This window comes from Nannobrachium achirus (genome assembly GCF_963921795.1).
Source record: "Nannobrachium achirus genome assembly, chromosome: 15".
In the NCBI taxonomy this organism is placed as follows: domain Eukaryota; kingdom Metazoa; phylum Chordata; class Actinopteri; order Myctophiformes; family Myctophidae; genus Nannobrachium; species Nannobrachium achirus.
The window spans coordinates 10,582,399-10,596,528 of record NC_137822.1 but is presented as its reverse complement, the minus strand read 5'-3'; the positions used below and the strand labels follow the sequence as shown (position 1 = coordinate 10,596,528).

Genomic DNA, 14,130 nt, shown 5'->3' with positions numbered 1-14,130 from the left:
CTGGTTGTGCCAGACCCCGGTTCTGCCAACCCTCTGGGCCTATAAATTTAATGGTACATTTATAGGCTGTCTGTCCCTTTATAGGCTGTCTGTCCCTCCCTCATGTCATCTCTCTCTGGTGCCAGACCCCGGTTCTGCCAACCCCCTGTCTGTCATCATCATTTATGACATCATGCCTTTTGTAGGCATGTCATCATCATGTCATCATCATATATACCCTTTATATAGAAAACCCGGACAGACCGACATTTGCTTATGTAGGCCTACCCATTTCATGGGTCTGGCAAAAATGGCTAATAGGTGGGCCGGCTCAGACGTCACTATGACTCAGACATAATTATGTAGAATTCACTATGACTCAGGCATAACCATAGAGTTTACACTGCAGCTACACCCAGGTATGGATGGCATGTGTCATTCTGACAGTGACAGCATTTTTTTTTTCTTTTTTTTTTTTGAGCGGTGCTAACCACTCCTACATCTGTATGTTTGTCCCGTGTCTGTCCGGACTTTCATTGGTCAATTGGAGTCTGTTTGTACGTTTTGTGGGGCACCTAGCGAAATGTACTCATAAATAGCACCGCTCACTTCACACTGGGTGTGATTTATTTTTTCTTCATATAAAGTAGAATGCTGCCAGTGTAACGGAGGTGATCCGAACCTCCCCACCCGGCTTCGAACTTCGTACCGTGTAGATATAGAAAGAAAAAAAAAACTATACTGCACTCTGTCAAGGTGCCAACTTGCATCTTGTGCACTTGTGGCCATACTTTATATGGCCTACTTGTGTGCCAGCAGAGCGCTGATGAGTGCTAGCCTTGCAAAGCCAGAAAATATCCCTGTGTGGATATTAGTCTGGTTCTCCTCAGTGTGTGGATATTAGTCTGGTTCTCCTCAGTGTGTGGATATTAGTCTGGTTCTCCTCAGTGTCTTTTATTTCTTCCAAGGGGCAGTTACAAAAAGATTCAAACACACTCTATTGGTCAGACCTACAACAAATCAAAGCAGCGCAAAGGTGATACACCTGCCCTACATTTGTATGCTGGTCCCTGGTTGGTTTCTCACAACCCAAAGGTTGGTTCCTCACACAGTTGGCATTCTGTCAAGGTGCCAACTTGAGATCTATCTATATCAGGTCGCACTTGTTGGTGGTGACTTCACAGAGAACGCTGTTCCCTCATTGGCTAAAGGCTCTGCCTTCGTACAGACGGCCAGAAACAGACAGCACCGAAAGTAGTAGGCCTACTTGTGCACTCTGCTGGCGCAAGCAACAAGTGTGGTTGTCCGCGAGGGCGGTCGCTTTGGTGCAGGGGCGTCAATTGGGTATGGCAGGGGTATGCAGCTGCCATGGGGGGGGGGGGGGGAATTAAAGTCACTTTGGAATATAAACCCATGAATGTGTCTTTGTCTGTGCTGGTTATTATGTTGTTAAATTACAGTAAAATGTCAAGATGTATTCTCATGCCAAGTTTAGCTGCACTTGAACAACCATTCCAGGCTGCCATATCCAGCCCAAGAAACAGTAGAAACCTGTGTAAAAAAAACTGACAAAACTCGTTTTTTTTAGACATTGTGAAAATAGCCGATCTACATGCTCACAACGCGCGTTGTGAGCATGTAGATCGGCTATTTTCACAATAGAACTGTGTTATACAAAATGTATGCCTCTTTTCCATGAGGACTCCCATCTTTGCCATACCCTATACGCCACTGCTTTGGTGACAGAACCAATCATGAGAATGCAAGAGACTGGTGGTGGACGGTGACTGTTGCGCGTGGACAGCAAGGCTCTTCTTACTTGTTACTGGGCTTGATGGCGATAGCCATCTCCTCTCCCATGGCACCCAGCACAGAGACCACGAAGTCGTCGCCATTCTCAAACTTTGACAAGATCTCCCTGCCCAGGTCACTGTCAGGACATCGCAGGTCTTCCCTGACGTCTCCATTGTCGGACATCAGAGACATGAAATCTTCGCTGATGTTGAGAAGCTGGTAGTCTGTCCGCTTGATGGAAGGGACGTCTATGTTGTGGGTGGAGGGGCACATGTCTTCATACTTCTTGTTGGTAAAGATGTCAATGCCAACCAAATTAACCTTGGCATGCCCGTGCTTGCCGGTCTTCGAGGTGGTCATCTCCATAATTTTGCAGGGGCGTCCCTTTATCACCACATGGCCGTTCTTGCGCAGGGCAGAGCATTGCATGGGGAAGGTGGTCGAGCCAGATTCGGTGGTCGAGAAGTCAACGTCAGTGTCTGCCATGGTGCAGGGGATGGTCAGAGACACCTTCAAGAAACTGTGGTCTGAAGATCTTCAATAATGTTGAGGACGCTCTTTCTCTCGTTGAGTTCGCAGTTCTCGTCAAGTTGCATCACGTCCCTGAAACATCGTCTTATATCTCTCTCCTTGAGAGATGCCATACACACAGTGTCGTCACTTGACCGTATATGGGGCTTACGTGGAACCTATATGCCCCAATATGGATTGGGTCGAAGGGGCTGACACATTCCGATCTGATCGATCAGGGACAGTATACTATACACCAGGGGTAGGGAACCATAGGCACGGGTGCCGACATTGGCACAGGGGAGGGTGATCACTGGCACACTGGCATATGTGTGAGAGATTAAAAAATGAAGTCCACTCAAATCTAGAAATGAATCTATCTACAAATAATATCCTGCACATAATTCTACATTCATTCAAACTGACAACTCTGACTGGGGAGGCAGTCTGGGAGATAGATCCATCTCGAAAAATTAGAATATTGTGAAAAAGTAATATATGTCATATATTTCTTGAAACTTTAATATATTCTAGATACATTGCACATTCAGTGAATTATTCCCAACCATTTTTATTAAGATTCAAAATATTACAATACAGGAGACCTCTCAAAACAAGGCTTTATAATACAGAAATGTCAACCTTCTGAAGTCAGACTTGCTTGAAGTCCAGTGGGAAGTTTCTGAAGTCAGTTATGATTTGGGGTGCTATGGCATCTGCAATGATCTTTTACACAATATTGACATTTTATGAGATGGATTTGTATAGGTGGGGTTATTGCTCTATTGAGTCTAGTGATCATTACATCATGAAAGACAATATTAAAAACATTATAAATCAGTAGGAAATGTCAATATTTGATATGGTATCATTGTTAAACTTAATGTTGATGTGGCACGTTGACTATTAAGAAAATGAAAACATGGCACTGCATGTCAAAAAGGTTGCAGACCCCTGCTATACACCATATGGGTGTCATTGTGTCAAGTGTACTGTATGGAGGTGCACATATTGGGAGTCAAATGCATGTGTCGGCAGTACAATGTAAACCTCTATGTTAGAAAATGAGGCCAACATAGGGAGACCAGTTTAATTTGGTTAACATTTCTAGCCGCTCCTACATCTGTCTTTGTCTGTATGTACTGTATGTACTGTATACCGTATATGTCCCACATTTGGCTCATTATGGGTCAAGCTTCCCGGGACGCTTAATGAAATTAATCATAAATAGCAGCGCTCACTTCACACTGGGTGCGATTTATTTATACATTTTGATTGGCTTGTGATATTGTCAAACATAAATAAATATTAAACATATCTCTACTAAAAAAGAAATACATTCAGGGCTAAAACACATCCCCACCGGCCATAAAATGAATAACCAACGGGGGGGGGGGGGGGGTTGGGGGGGGGGTATACCAAGTAGGGATGGGACGTTAAGCGATATTATCGTTTATCGTGATAAAAAACACTCACGGTAATCGTTGGCAAATGTTTCCGCCCCAGGATAATGGATTTTGATTATCGCTATAACATTGTAAATCGTGATTTCTTTTGTCACAATAATCGTGATATGATATGAAATCTTCATATCGTCCCATCCCTAATACCAAGGCAAACAAATTTGTTTGCCTTAAGGCATGGATCCCGCCTCCCCACCATCGCCTCAAGCAAATCCAACTCTGACTCTACTGTTGCAGGTAACCTGCAGAGAGTATGCAGTCCACTCTCTCTGTCATGTGGGCATGAGTGGTAGTCAGGAGGGCCATCAGATCCTCCATGGAGGCTGCTGAGAGGGCCTCTGGACGGCTATGGATCAAGAGGAGAGGAACCGTGGGAGATGAGTGCTACTTGGACACAAGCTGGGCTCTGATCAAGCCCAGCTGGGTCTCTCCGGAGGGAGAACCAACAATAACACACATTGCTGACGACTGTGTCCGCGTGCAACACGCAAGGTGTACAAATTGCTCACAGCGTGAGCTTGTAGATCGTCTATTTGTGAATCTAGTCTCATACTGTACAGTGGTGGTCTGGTGAACTGTAATGAAGTACGTTTACTTGAGTACTGTATTTTAGTAACTGTTTAATGTACTGTATCTGTAGCCTACTTTGTTGTGTATACTTTCACTCCATTACATTTCTAAGACAAATATTGTCATTTTGAAATCATGGACAAAGGTGCTATAAAAATGCACCATTTACCAGTTATAATGACGATTAGTCAAAACATTAAACAGGTAATCTCAAGTTGAGAAGACAGTGCACTGCAGTTTTAAACAATTGAAAAGACACTTTTGGAACATCAAAGTAGCACAAGTATAAATTTGACAGGCGCAACTTTCACTTGTAGTTAGAAAATATTTGACCGAGAGTGTACAGTGTCTCTATACTTTGACTCTGGGGTTGAGTACTTATTTCATATCATGATATCTGGATATAATTATTGCCCTGCAGCTCTAGTCAATATGTAATGATGGATACTGTATGTTGCAGGGATCTTCCTGCAGTGAGCTGGATTGGAGGCAGGGACGTGCTGGCCATTGGGAAAAGCAGGACAACTCCCGAACGGCTGGTTCATTCCCGGCCAGTCCAGGCCGGCCATTAGGAAAAAGTTCAAAATAAAATGTCGGCCTTCGTTCCATTTTGGGGGCAAAGTAAATCGTCACTGTCGGGCAGAAACCTTGTATCTCCAAGTTTCACATTTATACATTTTTTCGCAAAGTAAAGCCCTGCTTCATCATACAAGGCTGTTGCACAAAAGTAGTGAAAACAGCAGATCTACAAGCACACAACGCCTCGCGGTGCGAGGCATTGTGTGCTTGTAGATCGGCTGTTTTCACTAGTTTAAATCATTTTTTAAATTATAAATACAAAACAAACGATTTTGGACATACAAGGTTTCCACCCGACAACGACGAAATATAACTCATGTAATTGGCCCACTGGCTTGTCACTTTGTCATGATCTGAAATGGCAAATCTTTGAGTAGCAGCAGCGCTATAGAGCGATCTCTCTCTATAGCGCGCAATGAGGGCCTCTACAACTCTTTTCCCCGGGCTGAATCAGTCAGGACCACTATGCTTAGTCTCCAAGGAGATCTATTGAAATGTAAAGTGAATAAGCTGTTGCTGTGGTTGAATAGCTATTGCTACTGTTTAATTGCTGTTGATGTACTGACACATTATCTGGTTTATTATTGTGATGTTTTATCTGCTTATTGTAAGTAAGTAAATTATCATGGCGTTTATCGTGCGCTTGCCCAGGCCTTACGGCCTGGGCATAAATAGAACGATTACATTCACCACGGCTTCGTAACTCGCGCGGCCGGCCCTGGCCCGCTCTTCGCGGGCACTCGCGCCTGCGGCGCTCGGGCGCGAAGAGCAGGACCAAGGTCCGCTGGCCTTCGCGCCGCTTGCAATGTCGTGGACAATAACTGTAATCTATTATTGGGGGAGAATAGGGTTGTTAGTTATGAACAATGTATAAATCTGAAAGCCATTGGTATGCGGTCAGAAATAAGAACACTTCTGGCTCACGAAATTTGACCATCGTGCCATGCACAGTCTCACACATAAAACCCACAGGACATAAACTACAAGATGACCTGTAGGATTTTATGAACTAGGGGAACCAACCCAATTTAAAATTGCAACATTCTTTCTTTTTAAAAACAAGATGGCGAAAGCACTTTTCTCTATACTGCATCTTAGGCCTTGACTTGGCCTAGGACAATATATTGAAGTCTTCACTCCCTAACCTAACCTACAACAAATCAAAGCAGCGCAAAGGTGATACACCTGCCCTACATTTGTATGCTGGTCCCTGGTTGGTTTCTCACAACCCAAAGGTTGGTTCCTCACACAGTTGGCATTCTGTCAAGGTGCCAACTTGAGATCTATCTATATCAGGTCGCACTTGTTGGTGGTGACTTCACAGAGAACGCTGTTCCCTCATTGGCTAAAGGCCCTGCCTTTGTACAGACGGCCGGAAACAGAGCACCGAAAGTAGTACTTTGCGCGCTCTGCTGGCGCAAGCAACAAGTGAGGTTGTCTGCGAGGGCGGTCGCTTTGGTGACAGAACCAATCATGAGAATACAGGAAGGAGACTGGTGGTGGACGGTGATTGTTGCGCGTGGACAGCAAGGCTCTTCTTACTTGTTACTGGGCTTGATGGCAATAGCCATCTCCTCTCCCATGGCACCCAGCACAGAGACCACAAAGTCGTCGCCATTCTCAAACTTTGACAAGATCTCCCTGCCCAGGTCACTGTCAGGACATCGCAGGTCTTCCCTGACGTCTCCATTGTCGCACATCAGAGACATGAAATCTTCGCTGATGTTGAGAAGCTGGTAGTCTGTCCGCTTGATGGAAGGGACGTCTATGTTGTGGGTGGAGGGGCACATGTCTTCATACTTCTTGTTGGTAAAGATGTCAATGCCAACCAAATTAACCTTGGCATGCCCGTGCTTGCCGGTCTTCGAGGTGGACTTCTCCATAATTTTGCAGGGGCGTCCCTTTATCACCACATGGCCGTTTATGCGCAGGGCAGAGCATTGCATGGGGAAGGTGGTCGAGCCAGAGTCGGTGGTCGAGAAGTCAACGTCAGTGTCTGCCATGGTGAAGGGAATGGTCAGAGACACCTCCAAGAAACTGTGGTCTGAAAATCTTCAATAATGCTGAGGACACTCTTTCTCACGTCGAGTTCGCAGTTCTCATCAATTTGCATCATGTCCCTGAAACATCGTCTTATATCTCTCTCCTTGAGAGATGCCATACACACAGTGTCGTCACTTGACCGTATATGGAGCTTACGTGGAACCTATATGCCCCAATATGGATTGGGTCGAAGGGGCTGACACATTCCGATCTGGTCGATCAGGGACAGTATACTATACACCATATGGGTGTCATTGTGTCAAGTGCACATGTATGTACTGTATGGAGGTGCACATATTGGGAGTCAAATGCATGTGTCGGCAGTACAATGTAAACTTCTATGTTAGAAAATGAGGCCAACATAGGGAGACCAGTTTAATTTGGTTAACATTTCTAGCCGCTCTTACATCTGGCTTTGTCTGTATGTACTGTATACTGTATATGTCCCACATTTGGCTCATTATGGGTCAAGCTTCCCGGGACGCTTAATGAAATTAACTCATAAATAGCAGCGCTCACTTCACACTGGGTGGGATTTATTTATACATTTAGATAAATATTAAACATATCTCTACTAAAAAAGAAATACATTCAGTCTGAGGAAAGAACTTCTGTCCAGAAGCAGAGCTAAAACACATCCCCACCGGCCATAAAATGAATAACCAAAGGGGGGGGGGGGTATACCAAGTAGGGATGGGACGTTAAGCGATATTATTGTTTATCGTGATAAAAAACACTCACGTATCGTGGGGATTTAATTTATTGTGATATCATCCTCCATCATGCACTGGGATCAATTCACCTTTTATTTGCCGAGCTGCATATCCGGTACCACTTAAACCCTCTATAATTGGTAAAAGGTACTTATAATATACGTAAAGTCCTTCACTCTCTATCAAATGTCTTTGCCAAAGAATAGCTGATCTACAAGCTCACAACGCGGCACGTTGTGACCTTGTAGATCGGCAATTTTTTGGCAAATGTCTCCGCCCAGGATAATGGATTTTGATTATCGCGATAACATTGTAAATCGCGATTTATTTTGTCACAATAATCGTGATATGAAATCTTCATATCGCCCCATCCCTAATACCAAGGCAAACAAATTTGTTTGCCTTAAGGCATGGATCCCGCCTCCCCACCATCCCCACCATCCCCTCAAGCAAATCCAACTCTGACTCCACTGCTGCAGGTAACCTGCAGAGAGTATGCAGGCCACTCTCTCTGTCATGTGGGCATGAGTGGTACTCAGGAGGGCCATCAGATCCTCCATGGAGGCTGCTGAGAGGGCCTCTGGACGGCTATGGATCAAGAGAGGAACCGTGGGAGATGAGTGCTACTTGGACACAAGCTGGGCTCTGATCAAGCCCAGCTGGGTCTCCGGAGAGAGAACCAACAACAATAACACATATTGCTGATGACTGTGTCCGCGTGCAACACACAAGGTGTACAAATTGCTCACAGCGTGAGCTTGTAGATCGTCTATTTGTGAATCTAGTCTCATACTGTACAGTGGTGGTCTGGTGAACTGTAATGAAGTACATTTACTTGAGTGCTGTACTTGAGTAACTGTTTAATGTACTGTATCTGTAGCCTACTTTGTTGTGTACAGTATACTTTCACTCCATTACATTTTAAGACAAATATTGTCATTTTGAAATCATGGACAAAGGTGCTATATAAATGCACCATTTACCTGTTATAATGACGATTAGTCAAAACATTAAATAGGTAATCTCAAGTTGAGAAGACAGTGCACTGCAGTTTTAAACAATTGAAAAGGCACTTTTGGAACATCAAAGTAGCACAAGTATAAATTTGACAGGCGCAACTTTCACTTGTAGTTAGAAAATATTTGACCGAGAGTGTACAGTGTCTCTATACTTTGACTCTGGGGTTGAGTACTTATTTCATATCATGATATCTGGATATAATTATTGCCCTGCAGCTCTAGTCAATATGTAATGATGGATACTGTATGTTGCAGGGATCTTCCTGCAGTGAGCTGGATTGGAGGCAGGGACGTGCTGGCCATTGGGAAAAGCGGGACAACTCCCGAACGGCAGGTTCATTCTCGGCCAGTCCAGGCCGGCCATTAGGAAAAAATTAAAAATAAAATGGCGGCCTTCGTTCCATTTTGGGGGCAAAGTAAATCGTCACTGTCGGGCAGAAACCTTGTATCTCCAAGTTTCACATTTATAAATTTTTTCGCAAAGTAAAGCCCTGCTTCATCATACAAGGCTGTTGCACAAAAGTAGTGAAAACAGCAGATCTACAAGCACACAACGCCTCGCGGTGCGAGGCATTGTGTGCTTGTAGATCGGCTGTTTTCACTAGTTTAAATCATTTTTTAAATTATAAATACAAAACAAACGATTTTGGACATACAAGGTTTCCACCCGACAACGACGAAATATAACTCATGTAATTGGCCCACTGGCTTGTCACTTTGTCATGATCTGAAATGGCAAATCTTTGAGTAGCAGCAGCGCTATAGAGCGATCTCTCTCTATAGCGCGCAATGAGGGCCTCTACAACTCTTTTCCCCGGGCTGAATCAGGGGCCCAGCACGTCCCTGATTGGAGGTGATACTGTACAGTAATGGTACCTGCGGTCTAATGGAAGTGTCAGTAAAGTGGCCTCCAGCACCATCGTTGCTGTCAGGCAGAAACCTTGTATCGCCCATACAGTACATATCAACACTGTTGGGCAGAAAGCTTACAAGTTTCAAAGTTTTTCTGTAAGCTAAAGCCCTGCTTCATAATACAAGACTGTTGCACAAAACTAGTGAAAATAGCAGGTCTACACACACACAACGCCTTGTTGTGCGAAGCGTTGTGTGCTTGTAGATCGACTATTTTCACTATTTTGAATCACTCTTAAAATGATAACTACAAACGGTTTTGGACATACAAGGTTTCCACTTGACAACAAAGATATATATACCGTATAGTATATCTACCGGTATGTATTTATTTATTTATTCATAAATTAATGCCCTACAGTACTTCATCATAAAAGAGTGTTGCACAAAAATAGTGAAAATAGCCAAACTACAAAATTGACGGTTTTGGACATGCAAGGTTTCCACCCAGAAGCAACGTCCACTCATGACCTGTGGCACGCCCACAATCCAAAGCCAGAGGATACTCATGTCGTTGCCATGACAACCAGCATGCTCCCTTGGCTGAGATTTAAGTATCACTGCGGCATGACCAGCCGAGACCATGGCACACGGTCAGGTACCAAAGAGACCACGCTTACTTAGTATAAGGTGTTATTTTCTATTCAATTTCTTTCTTTTCTATGTCACTTTTTACCCCTTTTTATCCGAAATGAGTCGTTATGCCAATTAATTCCATCCCCACACACCTTTGTGTGTTGTCACCGCTGTTGTGTCCTCCTATACTGACCCACCTACCAGTGAGGAGCCCTCACCGGGAGGACGTAGGGCCCTATTTACTTGTGTCAGCAGAGCGTGCAAGTAGGGTGATGATAGCTGTCTGTGGATATGTACAGTATGTGGGTATGTATGTGGATATACATACCCAAATATAGGGTGAATATGATGTTCATATTCACCCCAAATGGGGTCGCACTTGTTGTTTCTTTGGAAAGTGACGAGAATTACCAACCATATTTGGCTATATAGGGCCAGCCAACAAGACGCAAGTTGGCACCTCGACAGAGTGCAGTCTATTTTCGTCTATGCCTTAGCCCTTATGCCAAAACTTCTTCGCTTTGAAAAACATTTTAAAATAGTTTAACTAGCCGATCTACATCGACGCGTTGTGAGCTTGTAGATCGGCTATTTAATGTATTTAAAAAATGTTTTTCAAAATAGTAAAAAAATAGGTAAGGCACGGACGAAAACATATACTCTCCTCGCCTGGCTTCCCTCGCCCCAACACGGGCCAATTGTGTTTGTATAGAGACGCTCGACAAAGCTGGATGCGGCACGGTGGATTCGAACCTCCAGCCGCTGTGGTGGTGGGCTGGGCAGGCACTGCAGCACCTTTCTATTCATTTTCAGCTTTCTGTTAAGCGGAAGCATTTGAAAATTGTGTGAGCCATGTCTCTAGTCTCAAGAGACTAGATTTGCTGTGTGACTATTCTCTAGTAGTGTGCATGTGTGTGTGTGTGTGTGTGTGTGTGTGTGTGTGTGTGTGTGCGTGCGTGCGTGCGTGCGTGCGTGCGTGCGTGCGTGCGTGCGTGCGTGCGTGCGTGCGTGCGTGCGTGCGTGCGTGCGTGCGTGTGCTGTGTGCATGCGTGTGCGTGCGTGCATGTGTGTGCATGTTTGCGCCGTGCTCCTTGGCCCACCAGCAGCCCTTTGCTCTGGTTCCCTGGATGTGACCATTATACTGTAATGCCTGGGGACTCTTGAGCTCCATAATGAGCTAAAGATGAACACACAGTGAATGCCACATGTGCCACCATGCAAACACCACACTGCTCCATGGCTCCAGCTCACATCACATGCATGCATTCATTATCGCACAGGAGGAGCCTCACACACTGAGAGTGTATTATAACCCAATGCATGGACTGGAAGGGAATTTGGTTATAAAATCTTGCAAATGGATGAATTGAGGGTTTTACTTTCAGTGGCATTGGCTAGTAACCAAACAACTTATATACTGAACAAGGCTATGACATGTATGTGCTAAAAATGTTGCTATTTACTATAAAGGAAAACTTGACTAAAAGAAATCAATAAATCTTGGCCTATATATATTTCTATTAGAATTTTACACATCTCGAATAAAATACAGGTGCGTAAGCGAAAATGTACACATCAACAATGAAAACAAGCCAGGTCTCAGATGACCTTCTTCTGTATTCATTTCTGAAATAAAACAAACTAACCAAATGAAAAGGGGGATTCAAGTGCTTTTCAATACAGTAAATAAACTGTTAAATGAATTGAACTTGGCTCTCTAGGTCACCTCAACCTAGCCATACTGTAACTGTATTCATGTATTTATTGGGGTCCGCTCAATATCCCGACGGGCCGCTGTTCCGACTAGCGTCTGTAGTTAGTTATAGCCGGGGAGCCACAGGCCCAAAAGCTCAAAGAATAGGGTTTGACCTGTGACGTCATAACATACTTTTTATTTTTGTTTTTTCTATTCATTTGGTCATTAAGGTACACAGAATGAGAGGCCTGCTCTGCCGGAAACTCTGCGAAAAAAAGTTATGGCCATTTGTATATTCACTCCATCGACTTCAATATACAGAAAAGAAACACACCAAAAGAAATATACTTTAAGTAGCATGTGAGGGGTCAAACTAGGGGTTCTTGATGATTCTGAATCCATTGCAAGCATTTGTTTTGCATGAAAAACATTCCTTGGGCTAGAAAACGGACCAAAATAACGGTGAAAAGTGATGACTCATCACTTTTCACAGGTTTGAGAGGCTGAAATGGAATTTCAAGGAATGCAAATAAAATGCTTGCAATGGATTCAGAATCATCAAGAACCCCTAGTTTGACCCCTCACATGCTACTTTTTTTGGTGTGTTTTTTTCCAGTATAGTGAAGTCAATGGGAAACTTTTTTCCGCAGTGTTTCCGGCAGAGCAGGCCTCTCATTCTGTGTACCTTATTGACCAAATTAATAGGAAAAACTAAAATTTGGAGTATGTCATGACATCACAGGTCTTCTCTCATTTTGGCACAGTGGCTCCCCGGCTGGCACAGTGGCTCCCCGGCTATTACTCGTCACGATTACTGAGGTTAAGTTTAGGGTTAGGGTTAGTTTTAGTGTTGGAATACCGGCCCGTCGGCACACTGATGCAGACCCGTATTTATTCCGGGTTATGACTTTTACATTACTGCTTTGTCAACCGAGGACTGAGGCAGAGGAAACATCAAAGAGGTCAGAGAAATTAAAGAGATGGAGAATTTATTTGTGTCTAAGTGAGAGAGGGCATGTGTGCATGCGTGCGTGCGTGCATGCTTGAGAAAGAGGAAGTGCGGAGAAGGATGGGTCGTTCTGCCTGCCAGGCAGCAGGTGTTGGCCTGATCCCTGCTCCATTGAGCTGTGTCTGTGTGGCTCTGGTGCCAGCAGGATGTGTGTGGCGTGCGTGTGTGTGTGTGTGTGTGTGTCGTGTGTGTGTGTGCATGCGTGGGTGTGTGTGTGTGTGTGTGTGTGTGTGTGTGTGTGTGTGTGTGTGTGTGTGTGTGTGTGTGTGTGTGTGTGTGCGTGCGACTGTGCGTTAATGAGCATTTGTACTGTACTGTACTGTATGTGTGTGCTCAGAGTTGGAAAACATACTCACATGTGTTACTTAAGTAAAAGTGTCAATATTGCAAATGTAGAAATAGTCTTATACATTAAAGTGATCCCTGATTAGTAAGCCATGTAGGCCTTAATATGTTATAATAACCCTCTTTAACCGAAATATACAATTTTAAACACTTGGAATATATTCCTTTGAGAGAAAAAAAGTTATATGTTCAACCCCTGGAGGGAGCCATTGCACTGTTCGTTGCATGCAGTGATGACGTAGACAAAGCATTTTGGCTGGACGGGCCCATTTAAAATGGCGGTGTAAACAGGTTTTAGATGTTGAATTAAACACTTACAGGCACTGCAAAACATCCTACTTGATATGAACAGAACTGAAAAGCACCACACTACTAACTACAGTTAATCTGAGCTTCAAGACAATGTTTTAAATATTGTAAAGAGAACGTTGTTTTGACGTTCCATATTAACCCTATGGGCCCGACCAGCCAAAATGCTTTGTCTACGTCATCACTGCATGCGACAAACAGTGCAATGGCTCCCCCCAGGGGATGAACATATAACTTTTTTTCTCTCAAAGGAATATATTCCAAGTGTTTAAAATTGTATATTTCGGTTAAAGAGGGTTATTATAACATATTAAGGCCTACATGGCTTACTAATCAGGGATCACTTTAAGTTACAAGTAAAAGTAATGCAAAATGTACTTGAATAAAAGTAGTTTTGGTAGTAAAGTATTGGTATCAAAATGTACTTAAAGTACAAAAGTAGTTTTCAAATGTATTACAAATATTTGAAAATAGCAGATCTACAAGCTCACAATGGGTTGCATCGCGACGCATTTTGAGCTTGTAGATCAGCTATTTTCAAATGTCCAAAATATAGGGCTGAAGTGGTTGTATGTTTTGTGATAATAATGATTCTACAAAGTAACCAGTAACT

The 14,130-nt window shown here is 43.7% G+C and overlaps 2 protein-coding genes across 2 annotated transcripts; both read right to left on the bottom strand.

Annotated features, from left to right (window-relative positions):
• Positions 1–1,794: 1,794 nt before the first annotated feature.
• Positions 1,795–2,259, bottom strand: LOC308298983 (eukaryotic translation initiation factor 5A-1-like; the record flags this gene model as incomplete). The annotated part of the gene is made up of 1 exon (XM_080742701.1): positions 1,795–2,259. The coding sequence occupies one exon, from the start codon at positions 2,257–2,259 to the stop codon at positions 1,795–1,797; it is 465 nt and encodes a 154-aa protein (XP_080598827.1).
• Positions 2,260–6,433: 4,174 nt separating this feature from the next.
• Positions 6,434–6,922, bottom strand: LOC308299022 (eukaryotic translation initiation factor 5A-1-like; the record flags this gene model as incomplete). The annotated part of the gene is made up of 1 exon (XM_080742744.1): positions 6,434–6,922. The coding sequence occupies exon 1, from the start codon at positions 6,896–6,898 to the stop codon at positions 6,434–6,436; it is 465 nt and encodes a 154-aa protein (XP_080598870.1). The 5' UTR covers positions 6,899–6,922.
• Between the last annotated feature and the right edge of the window lie 7,208 nt (positions 6,923–14,130).